At 42.2% G+C, this 21,584-nt stretch overlaps 1 protein-coding gene across 2 annotated transcripts in view; it reads right to left on the reverse strand.

The window, feature by feature from the left end:
• Positions 1–11,981: 11,981 nt before the first annotated feature.
• LOC306863474 (dnaJ homolog subfamily C member 13-like) overlaps positions 11,982–21,584 on the reverse strand; it is a 68,339-nt gene continuing 58,736 nt past the window's right edge. For both annotated transcript variants that reach the window (XM_079406816.1, XM_079406815.1), the window contains 6 exons: positions 21,497–21,584; positions 16,926–17,105; positions 16,711–16,851; positions 15,974–16,117; positions 15,792–15,891; positions 11,982–12,883 (listed from right to left, as the gene is read on the reverse strand). The exon at positions 21,497–21,584 is cut by the window's right edge and continues 86 nt beyond it. In XM_079406816.1, coding sequence (XP_079262942.1) covers positions 12,786–12,883; positions 15,792–15,891; positions 15,974–16,117; positions 16,711–16,851; positions 16,926–17,105; positions 21,497–21,584 — 751 coding nt within the window. In that variant the 3' untranslated portion in view covers positions 11,982–12,785. The remainder of the gene's footprint in view (positions 12,884–15,791; positions 15,892–15,973; positions 16,118–16,710; positions 16,852–16,925; positions 17,106–21,496) is intronic.

Below are 21,584 nucleotides of genomic sequence, written 5' to 3' on the forward strand. Positions count from 1 at the left end.
GTGGAGCGTCTGGGACCACTGGACATTATGGCATAAGAAGTGTTTGGAAAACAGTCTTCTCTAAAAACAATGGACAGCATATTGTAAACTGAGAATACAAAAAAAAAAAAATAAATCTTCAATGGACTGGAAAGATGTGGAAAATTCACTGAAATCATTCTGACTTTATATTTCAAAATGACAACTTTATTTCTCTTAACTGCAATTTTATTTCTCCAAATTGTGACTTTATATGTCAAAAATGACTTATTAAATTGCAATGTGAATATATATTTTACAGCTGCAACTTTTTCTGGTAATTGTGACTTTATATCTAATGTACATGATTGGAATCTCTTCATATTCCTGAAACGTAAACCATAATGTGAATATAATTCATTTCAGATGGCTAAGATAAAACAAACTCCACCACATAAGCAGTAGTATTGTCAGTACTGTATTAGAGAGAACACAGGGGTTGACTGCAGCTTCTCTGATCCATTGAGAGACTTCAGTTTAATCACCACCAAACAGCCCAGCACTTCTGCCTTCTGCTGTCTGATCAGCTCACACGCCGCATACACGGTTCCTCTAGTAGCCAGTAAATCATCAATGATCAGGACCTTCTGTCCTGCGGAAACGGCATCTTCCTGCATCGCTGCCTCAGCCATTGCATACTCAAGACTATAAGCTACTGATAACATTGGGCCAGGGAACTTCCCTTTTTTTCTGACTGGAGCAAATCCTACACCTAATCTCTGAGCCAAAACTGGCCCAAATAGTAATCCTCGAGGGTCAATTCCGACTATATTGTATATCTGTACTGTATATCTCTTAATGTGAGCATATACTGTATTTCATCATTTCAACTTTTTTCATGCAGTTGTTACTTTATACGTATGTTGAAATGTGACTACATTTTCCAACTTTACAAAGGGTCTATATATTTCACAATTGCAGCTTTTTCTCATAATTGCTACTTTATATCACACAATGCGGATTTATAAACTGTAACTTTACCAAGTGACTCACAATGTTACTTCTTATTTTTAACTTTATCTCCCACTAACCCCTTTATTTTGAATGTTTTAGGCAGGATTCCATCGTTTCAGACCCTCATTAACACGCATAGTTCATTCTGACAGCGATGGACTCCATCTGACAGAAAACCAGAACAAACCTTCTCTCCATTTGTGATCTGAATCAGAGAATGGGATGAAAGTCTTTTGTTCTTTGTTTTCTGAAGATGTATGCTTCTAAAACTGTTTTAGCCAAATGAGAAAATGGTTTATGTAATTTAACAGTAACAAGTCAGAACTGGGAGTACAAACTCACAAATCACTTTGAGCAGGAAATGAAAGCGAGTTGTTTGTTCCTGTTATTACGTTGCATTAGAAGATGGAGGCCATTAAGATGAAAGAGTCTGAGGATCGGTTTAGATAAGACACCAGCAAACACTGGGATATCCCGACCAATCTGGACTGCATAAACATGTGTAAATGCTCCAGAACATCAGAAGTGCTTCAACAATAAACATCTGCAAACCACAGCAGCCATCACAAACTTATTTGGCAAAAGCACGTTATATTTACAGAACCTTAACCCTTTGAACCCAAAGGGTTAAGTGAGCGTGACCTAAAACTCTCAGATGTGAATGTGAACAGCTGCGGATATTTTCTCATTCGAGAGTCAATGAGAGCAAAGCTACAGATGAAAGTACATCCATTTGAAAGAAAGACGGATGCAGATTTCTGGGCATAAAGAGCTCCATCCAGCAGCCAGTTCCTCGCTCCAGACCTCACTGTCAACGGGACGAAACACCAGCCTCTCAAAGGTCAGAGGTCAAAGCCAGGTGCACAGACACCTGATAAAGACACAAAACATGGACAGGTGCACTGGTCTCTGATCGGATCTCTGTGGATGAAAACATCCATCAGCCATGACCGGGATACTCTGAAGAGACTTCTGATGCTGAAACGCCAAAATAACTTTTTACTATTAATCAGCATGTTTGTCTTGTTTTCCAGTAAAATATCTAAACATCCTTTAAAGGGGTCGTGAACTGCCTCTTTTATTATTATGTACTGTTCTCTGAGGTTCACTTCTAATGTTATGAAGATTTCTACATCAAAAAACATAATTTAGAAGTAATAATAAAATGTTATTTATTTTCAAGTTGTTTTTAGACTAATAAGAAAGTTATGAGTTCTGAAACTTACCGGATATATTATTATTATTATAGTGCAATGACATCTTATATGTCAAAAGATCAAGGAAATTCTGGGTTCTCAGTTCATGACTGCTTTAAACAAGGTATAAAATATACTTGACAAGTAAAATTATCAAAGAAAATGACTTATTTCTTAAAATGTATTATACATATTGTAAGTTTATAATATATATATATATTTTTTAAACAAAATAATGATGTAAATAAATTAAGACCTTAAAAATTTATAAAACTGTATATTTTTTCCTTCTAATAATAAAAATAATAATATATATATATATATATATATATATATATATATATATATATAAACCGACTCTTTTTTTTTTTTATATATATTCTTTGAAAGTTTTATTAGGATATTTGTACCGGAAATCAGGCCATTTTTGTTGTTGTTCAATGAACAACTGTAGTGTTGTGTTGGTCGGTCTTACTATGAATTCCTCCAGTTAAATATGCACACTGAGTCCTGGACTAAATAAGAAGTAGCTGATGTATTTTACTGTTTATTAGCTGATGTCTTAATCTGTGGCCTAATGGTTAGAGAGTTGGACTCGTAATCCAAAGGTTGTGGGTTTGAGTCTCGGGCCGGCAGGGATTGTAGGTGGGGGGAGTGAATGTCCAGCGCTCTCTCCACCCTCAATACCACGACTGAGGTGCCCTTGAGCAAGACACCGAACCCCCAACTGCTCCCCGGGCGCCGCAGCATAAATGCTGCCCACTGCTGCGGGTGTGTGTTCACTGCTGTGTGTGTGTGTTCACTGCTGTGTGTGTGTTCACTGCTGTGTGTGTGTGTGCACGTTGGATGGGTTAAATGCAGAGCACGAATTCCGAGTATGGGTCACCATACTTGGCTGAATGTCACTTCACTTCACTATATCAGGTCCAAACTTCTCCTGATGACACACACTTGATTCGAGGACATTCCTAAATCATCTGTAAGTGAAGCATCGACTCGGGTGATTAATGTTTCAAACTGACTGCACTGGGAATGAATCATGAATCTATTCACTGGTGAACACCACAGTTTATCTGGTTCTTGAGACGCACTGACACCGCTTCATCCTGATGCCACTGACAGCCCAAGCATCCGTTGTGAGAGCAAACACATCTCAATCTGGGGTTCCTTCTCCTCAGTGGATCAGAAGACTGGAGTCTCTCCAGCAAACACATCCCTCCAGATCTCCAGATCATTCCAGTCCCAGAGTTACAGAACGACTTCAGACAGAGATTTAGACGACTGTTGTGAAAACACTGGGCCGTGTTTTTCTCTCTTTCATGCACAATTAATTAAATCAAGTAGACTCCTGGGGCCCGTTCTTCATACGTCGATTACTACATCTGAGATGATTTGCAAGATTCCAGATCTTCTAATCCTGATAACTGATCTCTGGCTAAACGAACTTGCGTATTAGATTAAAATATCTGGATTAAGTTGTCTAAGATTACTGCGCGTTCTCGTGTTCCCTGAAAAGGGCAGATGTATCGATACTCGAAACCACGATCAGCAATGCAGTGATTGGCTGGTGGCAAGACAGCCACGTAATGAGATCATATCATTAAAAAAGACACCTGACGAAAAACTTGACAAATTTCTGGACCTTTATAAGGAAACAGCCAAGTGAACAAAACTATATTAACGTTATAATAGATAAGTGAAATGTGCACTGTTTTTAAATTTATTTGTATATTTTTTACATGATTCCAAATTATTTATATTCATGATTTCTAGTATTTGTGCAGGCTTTACATCTTTATTTCAATGTTGTAATTAGCAATTTATTTAATTTTATATTTGAAGCAGATTTCTTATGTGACAGAATTAACGGAAGTTTCTTAGAGATCAAGTTATCTGCATCTCCTGAGCTCCATCAAGCCACTCCCATAATATCTGTCACCACCCAAATTAATGCACAACTCAGATTAAGTGCACATGTAAGACTCCAATGCAATTATAAAGTAATTATTTCATCACTAATAAATCTTTTAATGAGTAAAACTGGGTGTGTCTATAGTATTATAGACTACACAACATTATATATATATATATATATATATATATACACTGCCTCCCCCCTTATTATCATCACCACCCCGTCCCGTATTCGCCGCCCTTCACCAGGCTCCCGACGGGAGTGGGTGTGTGAGAGAGGAGGGGCGCTAAACAGCCAGTGCTGGCGGCCTGTGATGAGGCGCACCTGATGAGAATAGAGCCTCCTCACCGCCGCCGTTTAAATGCCGAGCGCGCCTCTCCTCGGGAGACCGGTCTCTTCCCCGTGCATGCACGCTGGTGTCCTCGCGGGTCCAGGAAGGGAGCGTCGAGAAGGGAGACTGCCGCACCCGTTACGGCTGACGGGCCAGGATGCCGGGCCGTTTAATCCCCCAGAAGCTCCGGGGGCCATGGAGTAGGACGAAGCCGCTGGAAGAAGCCGCTGGAAGAAGCCGCCGCCACTCGCTCCCGGACCCGAGAGGGGAGCGCGTGCGGCCACCGGACTCCGCCCCTTACCTGGACCCTTCCTTTCTGAACACTGCCCTCCTTCACGTAACCCGCAGCACGACGAGGACACCAGATCCCCTGTTTATTTTGGACACTTTTCCCCCTTGGACACTATTTTGATTATTATTGTTTAATAAAAACCTCTCCGAGGCCTGACGCCACGCCCACTGTGTCTGTCGTTTGCTCCTCCCGCCACAATATATATATTTATTTTTTTCAAATTAATTTTTAAATTATTATTATTATTATTTTCAATTATTGTCCCTGGATCAGTAGGGTGACCTTGTAATAAAGTAGCGGTGGCTGGGACAGATTTTAATTATCATTTCTGCTTAAAAAGATGCAATCTAATCCTGTTTACATTAAATAAACTCTGGAGCAGGTTTAAGTTTATGGACCTGTTGCTATGACAGCAAGTCCAGGATGAGCTTCGAAGAACCAAATGATCCAAGATCAAGCGAAATCGTCAACAATCAAATCCTGCTAACTGAGTTAGTGACGTACGAAGAACGGACCCCTGAAGCTAGTTTAGATGTTAGTGGGTCAAAGGTCAGGAGAAATCCTCACATGTGCATGAATACTGGATGGCAAGTGAAGCAGCAACAGATGAATTTACAACTATTAATCTTCAAATAGTCACTAATTCTTCTATTTGTCCACTTATTAAAGCACATATGATTCAGAATCAAAACAAACTGATTCTACTGTCCATATGTGCACAAGCACGACAGAAAAATACACTTACAAGTTACTGGTGTTTACTCATTTCTACAGAGAACTAAATAAAACAGCTCATTCTGAGATGAAGTTCTGCAAGATATATAGGAACATTCTGTGAGACATAAAATGAGCATATTAGAATGATTTCTGAAGATCATGTGACACTGAAGACTGGAGTAATGATGCTGAAAATACAGCTTTGATCACAGAAATTTCAGTTTAACATTCACATAGAAAACAGCTGTTTTACACTGTAATAATATTTCACTGTTTTTACTGTATTTTTGATCAAATAAATGCAGCCTCGGAGAACAGAAGAGACTTCTTTCAGAAACAGTAGTCCAAAAATATATCTATGACATGAGTTTCATGACTGAATGAGAACGAAGTGTTGAGTGCACTCTGACTCCCAACGGCGGGGGACGTTCAGAGGCCTCATACGTCAGATTAATGGCATCCACTATCCACCTACTAAGAGTGGGCTTCGTAGCAGGAAAACCCCTCTTAGGCGGACCAAAGCACACGAGCAATTGGTCCGACTTTCTCCACAGGGCAGCTCTGTGGATGTACGTCTGGGCACATACAGTTGTGCCTTTCCTGGTCTGGCTCCCCGAAGGGAGGAGGACAGAAGGCCTGGAGTACGACTGGCTGTGATACGACCGTTGGAACCTTCGGTACGTACCCCGCACGGGGGTAGAGAAGGACTTTCGCCGAACCGGGCGCAAAGTCAATACACGAAGGGGCCGCAGACAGGGCCTGAAGGTCACCCACCCTCCTCAGAGAAGTGATGGCCAACAAGAAGACGGTCTTAATGGTGAGGAGTCTGTCCGAGATCTCCTCAATAGGCTCAAAAGGTGCCACGCACAGAGCCTCCAGTACCAGCCTCAGTGCACCGCGGAGGAAACCGCACCAAGAAATGAAGAGTTTCCACTTCAAAGCGTACAGTTTCCTCGTGGAGGGAGCTCTGGATTGGAGGATGGTCTCGACAACCTCGGTTGACAGACCGGGAGCTATGAATTGTGCCCCCTCAGGGGCCATACCCACAGTTTCCACAACTCCGGGCGAGGGTGCACTATGGTGCCCCTGGCCTGTGAGAGGAGATCTCTCCTGATCGGCACCGGCCACGGGGTGCCGTCGAGGAGAGAAATCAGGTCCGACTCTGCCCGGCCAGAACGGTGCTACTAACAGTAGACTGACCTCGTCCCGGCGCACTCTCGCCAGAACTCCCGGGAGCAGAGCAATCGAGGGGGAAGGCGTACAGATGAAGCCTCGGCCAGGTCTGTACCATAGCGTCCAGTCCCAGAGGAGCTGGAGGAGCTAGAGAGAACCAGAGGGGACATTGTGCTGGCTCTCGAGTCGCAATGAGGTCCACCTGTGCCTGGCCAAAAACCTTCCAGATCTGCTTCACGACCTCGGGGTGAAGCATACATTCCCCGGGCCTCGGCCCCTGTCTCGACAAGACGTCTGCTCCCTCATTGAGATACCCAGGAATGTGCACAGCTCTCAGTAATAGGAGCTTGCCCTGGGACCACACAAGGATCGGGTGTGCCAGCTTATACAAGGGGCGCGACCGCAGACCTCCTTGGTGGTTGATGTAAGAGACCACTGCCATGCTGTCGGTGCGGACCAGCACGTGGTGATCTCTCAGGCTTGAGGGCACGGAACACAACTAGGATCTCTAGCTGGTTGATATGCCACGTCAGGTGGCGCCACTCCACAGACCGCGGGCAGGGTGGCCACTCATGACCGCACCCCAACCGGTGAGGGAGGCGTCCGTCGCAAGCGAGACGCGGCGACAAGGAGCTCCCAGCACCGGCCCTGAGACAAGAACCAAGGATCCCTCCACATGTCTAAGGCACGGACAGCGGTGTGACACTTTGACAGCGTGGAGCGAGTTTCTCCTCAGGGAGACCCCCTTGGTTTTGAGCCACCACTGTAGGGGCCTCATGTACAGCGGGCCAAACGGATCACGTTGGACGAAGCTGCCGTGAACACAAGCAGCGTCAACTGCTTGATAGTGAGTGACTGGCCCTCTCGCACCCTCATGACTGTCGTGAGAATCGAGAGCTGCTCACAGTGCGGGCAATCGGCTCCCTCGAGAGCCGACGCCGCATGCTCCGCACCCAGGCAGACCACGCACAGATTGTGTGTATCCCCACTTGTGATGTAGCGAGGGCAGGGACTAACACACAACCTGAAACGCGATCTGGGATCGGCCATCGTCTTGGCCTTGGAGTTAGGCATCTTTTAGGACAGACAACACTAAATAAGACTCACAAGACACAAAACGGACTGACAACATACAGAGCGCTTGCTGAATGACAAAAAGCTGACGCCGGCTCTGCCGCACGTGCTTATATACTTCCTGGTCGTGACATCACCCCGCTCGTGACGCCTCGCCCTTCTATTTTTGACTGATTACAGGTAATATTCAGAGCGTGGTCACGCTGAAGGCGTTCCCATATCGTTTTCGGACGCAGCTCGAAGTTCCTGGAAGGGAACAATAGTGGGTCAAAACACCAATTCCTGCCATCATGACAATCCAGGACAGCAGTATTTCTCACAGTTTTTTTCAGCTGCTTCCACACTAAATCTTTCCTTGTCACACAGTTTCTGAAAGCTGTCACTCAAACAGCAGAATCACACACCAAATCTACAAAACCAGACACTAATTCTCAGCCTTTGACTCAGTTTTCAATTTCATAAAACACTTTTTGCAAAACACAACACGCATAACATGTGACCCACAAAATCTAAAAGGAATTAATATTATGGCAAAGGTGTTTGCTTTTGAGATGTGTTTGTGATATTTTGAATGCAGTGCTTCATTTTGCAAGAGATGTGAGGCACTTCGCATTTTGTGTGCAATTCTTGGATTTGTGTATAAAGTTTTGAAAAAAAAGAGGCAAAGTTTTGAAAATGTGTGTAAGCAGCTGAAAAACACGTCTCGGTTAGGTATGTAATCATCGTTCCCTGAAGGAGGGAATGGAGACATCACGTTGGGTGACCGACGAATTGGGATCTCGCTTAGAGAGACCAATCCACTTCGAGTGCAACTAAACGAAAATTTAGCATGCGATTATTGCATCCCAGCTGCCGTTGATCACAGCATGAGTATAAGTAGGCAGCAGGTGCAGCGCATATTGAGGTTTTCGCTGAGGAGCCGAGCCGGTGACAATTGATACAGAGAAATTAATACAGGTTTGGGACAACATGTGAATGAGTAAATAATGACAGAAATTAAATTGTAGGGTGAACTATCCCTTTAATGACAGTGGCAGCATGTTCAGTACTGTCCCTTTAAGACCTGCACGCATCTACAGACACGTATCCATTTTTCTCTTAACGGTTTACTTTCATTTTAGAGATAACCAACTGAGTCTATATGTAAACCTTGTGTGTTTTGACAGTATTAGCGCAAAAGATTTAAATGCGCGCGAATTAAACATTTAACCTTGTATGCAAATAATGAACTTTTGCGATCATGAATAAGTGCAGTGTCCTGTCAGAGTAACTCTACCGCTGTATGTCATGCTGTACAGTATAGCCTATAGAGATGGTGGCGCAGAACTGTAATTGATAGAATGTTTTCTGTAGCACAATATTACTTCAAAAGCAGATCGTGGAGAGATTTTTATCGTCCACGATCAAAAATCGTCATATTGCACACTCTATCGCATCCTTCGCCAGGAGGACTGCGATCTCTGCACGCAAGACAGGAGCATCTGCCACCTTCACTGAAGTGAAGTGGATGCCCCTGAACTTGGGAGGATGCCGGGCGAACTGAATCGCATAGCCGAGTCTGATGGTCTGACGGAGTCAACGAGATGGACTGGAAAGCGTTAGCCAGGCTCCCAGACACCACACAAGTGGCACCAACGGAACCACAGACGTACCCGCGGTGGGGCAGCGAAGGGGAACACAGGGACCCGGCTCAGGCATCTCGTTGCCAGTACGAAGCGAGGTCAATGTGTGTGCAACACCAACCTGCGTTCTGGCAGAGGGTGCGTGAGTAGCACGATTGATCGCACTCTCGAACCGCCCACAGCTGCTCATTGGTGAGAGAGGAGGGGGAGTGTGAATCAAGACTGGCTCGTCCATAACTCCCTGTCCCCTCTGGGGACCCAGAGATAGAGGAAATTGTTCTTTTGTCGAGGTTTTGGGTACCACTGACCGTGAGGCCAGTGGCGGGGAAAAAAGAAACAAAAGATTCTCTGCCCGGTCCTCCTGCGGGGGAGAGAGTGGTACGTTCACCATCTCCCAAAGAGCATCCTCCTCCATCTCCAGGTCGCCGGTCTCAGGGCCTCTTGCTCTTCCGCTTACCACCAGGTTTGGCGGGAGCCTGGACGGGCGGGGCGGCTGCCCTGCGACCGGCTCCAAGGCGCTGCTTTGCTGGAGGCTGCTGTGTTTGCTGCGCGGGATCGGGGGTGACGGTTGAGGGCCGCCCTCGGCGACGAGTAGACTGATGCGCTGCCGCCGGCGGCCGGGTGGAGACAGCAGCTGCACGCCGGGGCAGGATGTGCCAGATGGCCTCAGTCTGCTTCTGTGCAGCGGAGAACTGCTTGGCGAAGTTCTCCGCTGCATCACTGAAAAGGGTGGTCTGGGACACAGGGCCATTCAAGAACTGCATCGTCGGGGGGAGCACCAATGGCCACCTGCAACACGAACAGGGGGTAGTGCAGCCTGATGTGTGCAATCCACTTGACACGGAAGAACCACCGCCGCTGAAGCGCTGTACCACCAGCACGAGAGCTTCCTTGAGAGCGTTGACTCGCAGGCACTCGTAGCAGAGGTCAGGAGCAGAACAATAAGACTGCTCGGCTCCGAAGCTAAAAGCTGAATATGCGCTGCACCTGCTGCCTACTTATACTCACGTTGTGATCAGTGCCAGCTGGATGCAATAATCGCATGCCAATGTGCATTGACTCGTTTAGTTACACTCGAGGTGGATTGGTCTCTCTATGCGAGATCCCAACTCGTCGGTCACCGACGGTCAAGACCAACTGTAACAGAAAAGAGGACAACAAACATTCTAAGGTCTCAATAATAAAAATAAAATGGAAAAAGCAGAACAGGACAAACATCCTGATTCTCTTCATTTTATTTCATGCTTCCCATTATTTCATTATTGGTCAGCATGGAAATACAGTCCAGATAACTGGATTTTACCTGCAAGAGTTCACTGAAAATGTCATTTTATATCATTATGTTTCATTCTGATTTCTACAATGTTAGGCTGCTTTTATTCTGATGAGACTGAAGATATGCCGTCAGTTTAAAACACTTTCATCAATCCAGCCAGTTCAATCAAATTAGACTGCATCCAAGCTTGAAATGAATCATGATGCGTAAACAATAGGCCTATGATTTATGTACTAAATCCAGCAAAATCTGCATATTTGTAAACGCTCAAACGTCATTACCTGAACCTCACAGCAATTGGCTGCCGTTTGTTTCCTGTTCTTTATTTTTAAAGTTAAACATTTCTCAATTTATCAACGCTTTCCCACAATCCACCGCACTAGCGTCAAGCATTAGATGTCTCCATTAACCAACCATAATCCAGTATTCCTGACAGACGTGTAATAAAACGCTATAAAACATATAGTATGAAAGAAATCTGCACAACTGTTTAAACAGCTGTCCTTAGCTGTTTAAACAGTTGTGAAGATTTCTTTCATTAGCTCAACTGATAATGATGTGATTGGAGCAGCAGGAATCATCAGATGTCAGGCTTCGCCGGGCCCCTGAGGACCACAGGGATACTCCAGCACCTGCACTGGCAAAGGCTGATGGGAAAATTGTCTGAGGACACACACAGAGGTCTTCCGTGAGTAATAGACTGATGTCAGTCAAATGCTATGCTTTAATGCTCCAGCTGAGGTTTCCACACTGACACGGGGTTTGCCCACAGCCACTTCTGACGCAAATGTTCTGAAATATTAAAAATGACTACAGAATGATGTGAGGCACTTAAAAAAAAAATTCCTACATCTCTTAACTAAATGTTTGCTTGTATGGAATAACAATAGCTTCTGGAAACCAATGCATCATGTTGGTTAGTTGGTGATGCACTAAATATATGAAGAAATTACGCCCTCGTGTGGACACGCGATGTAATGCAGACACCCACTATAACATTAACCTTCATATGACTGTTAAACACCGTACTTTTAATGTAAGACCGGATGAGTTTAAACTCAATTTATCGGTGCAAAAAACAGTATCTGTACGAAAAAAAAAACAGTACATTATGATGCTTGATGTTGTAAACTGGAATTGTTTTCGCATTATTTTATTACTGTAATCATAAACACCAGTTTTAGGGGTTTAGTGCACTTCATTTTTGATTCTTATCTCTCTCTCTCTCTCTATTTTGATTAAATGAATGCAAAAGGAATGCAATTTTTTTTTCTCATCACCTTGTCAAATAAGGTGGACACAATGTCTAGATAAAAACAAATGCATGAGAAAAGCAAACCTGATCTTGTTTCTCAGTGAGATTCATTCTTCCTTAACATATAAAGTGCATCAATAAGAAAAACAAAACCCCAACAGCTGTGGATTCCCTTTTATTCTTAAACTTTTATGTACAAGTGCAACTGATTTACTTTTTTATTAATGTACATTCAATATAGAAAGTTTATGTATGGCATATTACATTTAACATTTCACATTGCACTAGTCTTTCACATACATTTGTAATCAGAGTCAGTAAAATTTGTCCTTTGTCCTTTCAGACGTTCGTGTTCAGTTGTTCTTGATTTATTCAGGTATAAATAGTCAAGTGCTTTCTGGGGAAGGAAGGTTTTTGTCGTTTTACAGAACGATGAGATGAGACAAACCAGGACAGATCGCAAGCAGCGGCACAAACTCATGATGAATGATCAGTTTCACAGGTTCCTTCTCAAGGCTCTCTTTCCTTCTGTTACCAAGCACTTACCTCCAGTACTTCAGAATAAAAGAAAGAATACAGAGATGCAAGGCTGCGTTTTATAAAACAGAAGGCATGTGGAGAAGGGGACAGACATGAGCTGAATATGAGACGCAGGAAGACGAAGAGACAACGAATCAGAGCCAACATGGCCACCATTCATCAGCTCACCGAAACCAAAAAAAAACAAATGCATAAAAATCTCTCAATACAAAAGTAAACTATTTTACTCTCCATGGAAAGAAATTATTTAAGAGATGTGAGTGGAAATAAAATGAAAGAGCAGGAAGTGTTAAAACGCAGGAATCATGAAGTGCTGTGAGGGACTCTCTGTCTGTTTCTCTCTCAGGATCAGGATCAGGATGGCGGCGCTCCGGAGCCGGTCCGTCTGTGTCCGGGTTTGTCTGGTGTTGTATTAGTCTGGTTCAGCCCAGGTCTCCGATGTCATTGTCTACAGGCGGCGGGACGCTTGGCATGACCGTAGAGCCGCCGCCCGCTGTCAGATAACCTGCCACTCCTGGACCTGAACACACACACACACACACACACACACACAGTCAGCATCACACATATCATCAGCATCAGACACACACACACACACACCATCATCATATCACACACACACACACACACACACACACACACACACACAATCAGCATCACACATCATCAGCATCATTCAGCATCATCATCACACACACACACACACACACACACACACAATCAGCATCACACATCATCGGCATCAGACACACACACACACCATCAGCATCATTAAGCATCATCATCAGCATCAGACACACACACACACACACACACACACACACACACATCATCAGCATCATTAAGCATCATCATCAGCATCAGACACACACACACACACACACACACCATCAGCATCATTAAGCATCATCATCATCATCAGCATCAGACACACACACACACACACACACACCATCAGCATCATTAAGCATCATCATCATCAGCAGCATCAGACACACACACACACACACCAACCATCAGCATCACACACACCATCAGCATCAGACACACACACACACACACACACACACCATCAGCATCATCATCAGCATCAGAGACACACACACACACACACACACCATCAGCATCATCATCAGCATCAGATACACACACACACACACACACCATCAGCATCATCATCAGCATCAGACACACACACACACACACACCATCAGCATCATTCAGCATCATCATCAGACACACACACACACACACACACACACACACACACACCATCAGCATCATTAAGCATCATCATCAGCATCAGACACACACACACACACACCATCAGCATCACACACACCATCAGCATCAGACACACACACACACACACACCATCAGCATCATCATCAGCATCAGACACACACACACACACACACACACACACCATCAGCATCATCATCAGCATCAGACACACACACACACACACACACACACCATCAGCATCATCATCAGCATCAGACACACACACACACACACACACCATCAGCATCAGACACACACACACACACACACCATCAGCATCAGACACACACACACACACACCATCAGCATCATTCAGCATCATCATCAGCATCAGACACACACACACACACACACACACACACACACACACACATCATCATCATCAGCATCACACACACACACACACACACACACACCATCAGCATCACACACACACACATCAAACACCACACACAGCATCAGAGCACAATCATCAGACAAATCACAGCTGGAAATCATTTCAGAAGACGTGGAAGCTGCATGGAGCACTTCATGGTATTTTGTTGATGGTTTGTAAATTAATATGAGTTTGAAATGGTGGCAGTAAATGAAAGAGCTGCACGATCTGTAAAGAAAAAAATCAAACTGCAATTTCTCTGATAAAGATTGCAATTACAATTTAAAATTCCATTTGAAAAAATCCAGGTTTGCTGTGCTTATTTGCAAAGCTGCACAATTTGGCTAAAATTTGTGATTATATAAGAATACGGCAATAAAATAACATCATCATTATTGTTTTTGCCGTTACTAAAAAAATATATAAAAATTACTAAATAAAATGAAATATTATTGTAACATTATTATTTTTTTTTTTAATTGAGCAACAAATTCAAATATTTACGAAAAATTATGTAATAATAAAACTACAGCAAAACTGTAAAATTACACTACTAATGTTTATGGATTTCAAACTTTAAACTTTTATTTTATAAAGTTTTTATTTTGAGAGAAAAGTGCAGCAGCTCTTAAAGCATCTCTTTTGTTGATAAGAACTTTCATTAGTTTCTGAAGATGTTTGATGTGTTTTTCGTTCTCAAATGCACGTTAAAGCGACTCAAACTTGTCACAGATACAGATGGAGCTCCTGTGAATCGAATCACTCATGACAGTGAATCAGGAGCCGCTCGCGTGTAAATGAACACAGAGCCATGCTTCGCTCTGAAACAGCACAGATATTGAATGAATTAAATCACTGGCTTTGCCATTTGATAATCGCACATCACAATTTCAGTTTAATCTTGATTCATCATGTAGCTTTTTGTAAGTAATGACATTTTCAGGTGTGGATGAAATGTGTACTGATATCTGGCTGGGAATGTGCCCTTCAATGGACAACACTCGTTACAGCTAAAGCAGCATCAGCACTGCAGTGAAGCGTGGAAACAGATGGAAATGAGTGTGAAATGAAGCAGAAAGAGAGAAGAAGCCATCAGAGGAGAGTCTACCTGCTTAATAGTAATAAAGAGAAGGCTGGAAAAAAACAGGTGAGCTACTAAAGCCCACTGCGCAGCGGACTGCTGCCCGCCAGGAGAGATGGAGCGGACACACCTGAGGAGACAGAGAGACACAGAGAGACAGTACAGGAGAGACAGAGAGAGAGAGAAGAGGAGAGTGCAGAGACAGAGAGGAAGCAAGCAGACATTAGAACCAGCAGATGCAGAAACTGCAGCAGAAAGACCAGACAGCTCATATCAGACCAGCTACTGTCAGCACGGGTCAGCATCGGTCAGCACAGGTCAACAGAGGTCAGTACGGGTCAATAGAGGTCAGGACAGGTCAGTACGGGTCAGTAGAGGTCAGGATGGGTCAGTACAGGTCAGGACGGGTCAGTAGAGGTAAGGACGAGTCAGGACAGGTAAAGACGGGTCAGGACAGGTAAAGACGGGTCAGTAGAGATCAGGACGGGTCAGCAGAGCTCAGGACGGGTCAGCACGGGTCAGTAGAGGTCAGGACGGGTCAGGACAAGTCAGTAGAGGTTAGGACGGTTCAGTACAGGTCAGCAGAGGTCAGGACGGGTCAGTAGAGGTCAGTACAGGTCAGGACGGGTCAGTACAGGTCAGCACGGTTTCGCTCATCCCTCATACGAGGCGCTCTGCTGGACTCACCCGTCAGGTAACCTGCGGTCTGGGAGTCGGAGATGAAGAGGTCGTGTTTCTGGTCTTTGAAGGCACTCCACACAGTGGAACGAGAGAGGATCTCATTCACCTGAAACAAACACACACACGTCATTCACATCACTGGTTCCAGTTCCAGAGGGTTCTACTGCGCTGCTGGACGAGGATGATACCTGTTCTCCGAACTGCAGGCTGCGGGTCATGGATTTGAGCGCTTTAACGATCTGAGCTTTGGTGGCTGATGGGTTTTCCAGAGTCTCCAACCCGACTCCCTCCAACAGCTTCAGCAGGTACGGCACCAGATCCACCTGAAGAGCCTAACACCAGAGAACATTCAATCACAAAGAATTATAATAATAATACATTTTTATTACATATTAATACAATTACTCAATTAAAACATTTTCATTGTTAAATATGATGTTTATATTTCACTGTTCAAAAGATTTTTTTTCTTTTTGAAAGAAATTGATACTTTTATTCAGCAGATCCATCAATTTTGTCAGTTAAGACTTTATTACATTGTTATATTATTTCAAATAAATGCCATTCTTTTACAATTATATTCAAAGAATCCGAAAAAATAAAATGTATCAGAAAAATGTATTTCTGAAGATCATGTGACACTGAAGACTGGAGGAATGATGCTGAAAATACAGCTTTTCTTCGCAGGAATAAATTACATTTGAACAGATACTCGCATAGAAAACAATTATTTTAAATTGTAATAATATTTCACAATATTACTGTTTTTACTGTATTTTTAAACAAATGCAGCAGAAGAAACCTCTTTCAGAAACATTAAAATAATCCTAAAAACCCTAACCAACTAGAAACTTTCAATAACAGTTTATACATAAATTAAAAACCTATTATTAAATTAAAAAGAGGGCTCTAATGTGTGTGTGACCTGTGCAACCAGCTCTGTCTGCTCTCGCTGGAACATGCGGTTCAGAGCCTCGCAAGCCAGTCCTGCCATATCAGCCCTGAGCTTCATCCCGGTCATCAGCGGGCCGATGGTGTCCAGCGCAGCCATGGAGCGCACACACAGCTGCAGACACACAAACACAGCATCACCACAGAGTCACAGCAGCACACGCAGAGCAGGCTGTGTCTGCGCCGTACCTCGTTGTCTGACAGCACATGGATGAGGCGGATGGCGCTCTTGGGCACGGCGTTGTTCTTATGGTTGAGAGCGGTCAGGACGCGGGGCAGATGACCGAGAGGAGGAACCTGATCAGCCAGCTGCATCTGCGAGCTGAAGAGACACACGGCTGCGGTGGTCACCGTCTCCAGAGCCTCACCCTGATGACAGAACAACACACCACATCCATCAGTACTGCCACACCATTCATCACATCCAAAATAAAAGCTTTTGTTTACATAAAATGTGTGTACTGCAACACACACATGCGGTATATATTTTGAAAATATTTACACGCATATATTTATATTAATTTAATTCATATTATATATATAAATGTAACAGTTCTCTTAAATATACACATGCATAGGTGTGCGTTTATATATACATAATATACACAGTGCACACATATACTATGTAAACAAAAACTTATTTTGGATGTGATTAATTGCAATTAATCGTTTGACAGCACTAGATTCATTAGGGCTGTGCGATATATATCGTCTGCGATAATATCATAATTGTTGTTTTAACAATGTGCGATTTGACGTTATCGAGTATATCGCAAAAACCAAACAAAACACTCCTACAGAGTGCACACATACATTATGTGATCAAGTCTAGTCGGCTAGACTAGTATGCATTTAGAGTTCACTGCATTATTCTCAGTCTATTAATATGCATTTAGAATAATCACAATATTCAAGACATGGGGGCAGAAAATGTATATTTAGATCATTTCATATAGTTAATATCACACGAAGAGTGCCATTTATTTTCCTCCAAAAATTAACATGATGAAACATGTGATATTGATTTTATACAAAAATGTGACCCTGGAGCACAAAACCAGTCATAAGGGTCAATTTTTTTAACCCTTGTGCGACCTTATGGACATTTTTGTCCATTTCAGTTTTGATTTTTGTTATAAGTGTGCCTGTGTTAATGCTAACTGCATACATTTTGGCTCAAGTGTTTATTTTTATTGGAATTTTAATATTTCACCCTCATTTCCTTCAAAAAAATCAATTTTACCCTCCGTACAAAAAATACTCACACTCAGGACCTTTTGGACAAAAATGTCCCCATTGAAACCGTTAAAACTGCTATTTTTAATCGCAGTGCCGTTTAACTGTAAAATGATGCAATTTTTGTTAATAGGCTTTCATTCTGTTGGCAAGGCTTCAAAATTTTTTTTTTTAAATTTTATACCAGATGGTGCCATTTTTTCAGGTTTGGTCTATAAAGGGTCTATAAAGCAAATACTTGCTTTATTCCTGTTTTCTGCTTCTGCGTATTATAAAGCCAATTGGATAATGCAGCTATAATTGTGTAGGTGTGTTGGTATAGATGTCAGAGTGTGGTTTGTATGTGTGTCATAAAAAAAAATTGAGTGTGTGTGCTTGTAATATTTGAGAAAGAAAAACTCACTGTAAATCACAAATCCAAGCACTGTGTGCAGCAGCAGAGGTTTGCTGGCATCTAATGGGGAAAATTTGGTACTGCGCCCAAACGACAGAAGACAAGGAAATACTGTTGCGCTCAGATGAAGGCTAATAGTAAGTCCAGGTGCGTGGAAACCAATAAAGTATAGAAGAGACTGTAGATGGTTCGCACTCTGAAAAACTAGACAAAGTCTTTTACAAAAAGAATCAAATATTTTAATAGAGCAAGAGCAGACGTTTCAGCCATCCAGCTATTCTCAATGCTCAGTACTGCGCCCAAACAAAATTTTACTGAAAGCAAATGTTTTGAGATATCAACCTCAAATTTGGAACACAACTCGTTTAGATTTATGGCTTTGATTTTCTAGCAGGTTTAGAGTTCAACATGTTTCATATATAAAATATTAATAAAATAACAAAATATTGTTCATAAATCATTTTCATAAACTTAAAACTTTTTTTCTTCAACAATAATCTGCCATGGGTCTTCTTTAAAATGAGACCGCACTTAAGTCTCTGCTCCCAAGCTTCCATTTTTATGACCGTTTTTTTTTTTACATGGACATTTTTGTCCACTATGGACATAAGTGTAACTTTTTTTTATTGATGCACAAGGGTTAAATTGAGATTTATGCATCATCTGAAGCTGAATAAATAATCTGTCCATTGATGTATGGTTTGTTATGATAGGACAATATTTGTCTGAGATACAACTATTAGAAAATCTGGAATCTGAGGGAGCAAAAAAAATCTAAATATTGAGAAAATCTCCTTTAACCCTCTAAGCGCCAAAGTCGCAAAATTGCGACAAGACGTCATACTTCATGAAATGGGCTGTAGTTCCTAATCTGGTGTAATGGCTCATTTGTATTCCCTTCCACTAGATGGCAGACATGTAGTACTTCGATTCTAGACCAAAATTGTTCGAGGAAATAGCAGAGTAAGTGCGCTATCGTGTCATTGATGCGGAAGCAATTCAGTTCATAGCGTGTGAGTAAATTGTGAGATTTGTGAGAGAAAATCACCAAACGGCTAATAAAAAGTTGTACTGTGAGGATGTGTTGCAAATTTCATTCGCCGATTCTGACTCTGAAGGGGAATATTTGCCTTTTGGAAATGACGATAGGCCGTCTAATGATCGCGCTTCTCCCGGTACATCTTTTCTGCGCAATGGTGCCGTTGCGCAAGGCGTGATCGTTCACAAAGCACAAACAAGTGATCATTTCAACACTTTGCCCAACGGGGATGGGGGTGGCAGGGGTGGACGTGGTCTTAGTGTCCATAGGAGAGCTGTTGCTCTCTGATAATCAGCCAGATTGCGCTGTTTGTTCTGATCGCGCGCGCTCCAAGGGCCGCCGGCAGACAAGACAGGTGCAGTCAGTGTGGGGTCGGTCTGAGCGCTGTGCCATACAGTGAGAGGTGCCATACTCTCAAGAACTATAAACTGTCACATAGATACCTGATTGGGCAGATAGCTGGTCAACTGATCAAAAAATAGGCACATGTATTTTACTATGGCACAGTAATATAGTAATAATTTACTACTTTCTCCTGTTTTACTGTTGATTTCCTCTTTTCCTGATCATTTGGAATGAGGATAAAAAGACAAAAAAAACAACAACAACATGCAAATAAGTTCAAATATCCATTCAATATCTATTATTTCCTGAATATTACTGATGAACTGATCAAAAAGTAGGCTACTGTTCACATGCGTTTTACTACTATATAGTATAGTAATATAGTAATAATTTAGTACTTTCTCCTGTTTTATTGTTGGTTTCCTCTTTTCTGATTATTTGGAATGAGGAGAAAAACACAAAAAACAAACAAAAAAATCAAACATCAATTCAATATCTACTATTTCCTAAATATTATGAAATTCAAGAGGGCCGCCCCTGATGACGTCATAATATGCAAATTAGATTAGTATATTTATACCCCACATAAACTTTCGGTCATGCCCAACATTTTTCTAATTTACAGTAGCTCTCTATCTTTAAGCCATTTCAAGCCACAAGCTTTTGAAATCTTGATGTCAAAATCCAGCATTTTTTCCAAAAAACCCTGGCGCCTAAAGGGTTAAAGTTGTTCAAATGAAGTTCTTAGCAATGCATATTACTAATCAAAAATTAAGTTTTGATATATTTACAGTAGGAGATGTACTAAATATCTTCATGGAACATGATCTTAATATCCTAATGATTTTTGTCATAAAAGAGAAATGTATAATTTTGATCCATACAATGTATTGTTGTCTATTGCTACAGATATACCTGTGTTACTCATGACTGCTTTTGTGCTGCAGGGTCACTTACGCTTTAGATATTAAATAATTCCAAACACAGCCACAGCGCTACTTTGCATCTCTGAGCAACATGACAGTGTTTTGTTCCTAAAATGAATTAATGGTTTAAATGATTCGGTTCAATCGCAATGATTCACTTATCTACAGTGACTTGCTGCCATCTACTGGTGGTTTTAATTTCACATTTAAAGTATCTTTTCATTTTAATGAAAAGATTTTCAATGATTTTTTTTAAATAATTTCAAATATTGTGTATTCAATGTTTTATGTTTAAAATATCAAAACATTATTTATGCATTTTAGAAACTGCAGGTTAAAGCATCCCATGTCCCTCAGAGCTGCATTAAACAGCGTGGAAACACACATAAACACCTCTTCAGACGCAGCTTCTGTGTTTCCATTGCACAGATGAATTTTGTTGATACTGATTTAATTTGCTCGGTAACAGCCCAAATGTCTTATTATTCTAATATGATTAAATGTAAGAATTTGACTCAAAAGATGATGCACACTTTTAGAAAAAATGGCTTTATAAAAGGTAAAAATGCCCATGAAAGGTAAAACTCAATTTAAACTTATTGGAAAAGATTAATTTCTATCAGTGTGAACTGACCACCACACAGAATATGAAGAATATTAAAAACTTCAGGACTCAGTTTAAGATACCAGCACAATAACACACTCAGCAAAATATCGTCTAATTATCGTTAGCGGTAAAATCCCAGAAAATACGGAGATATAATTTTTTGTTCACACGGCACACCCCTACATCCCTACAGACAGTCACTCTCAGACTCACGTTCGGGTTGTTCTTCTCCAGCAGAGCGGTCAGTGTGTCCATCAGCGACACCAGGAACTCTCTGGGCTTACGTAAAACCCAGCCGGGC

Source organism: Barbus barbus, assembly GCF_936440315.1.
Source record: "Barbus barbus genome assembly, chromosome: 44".
In the NCBI taxonomy this organism is placed as follows: Eukaryota; Metazoa; Chordata; class Actinopteri; order Cypriniformes; family Cyprinidae; genus Barbus; species Barbus barbus.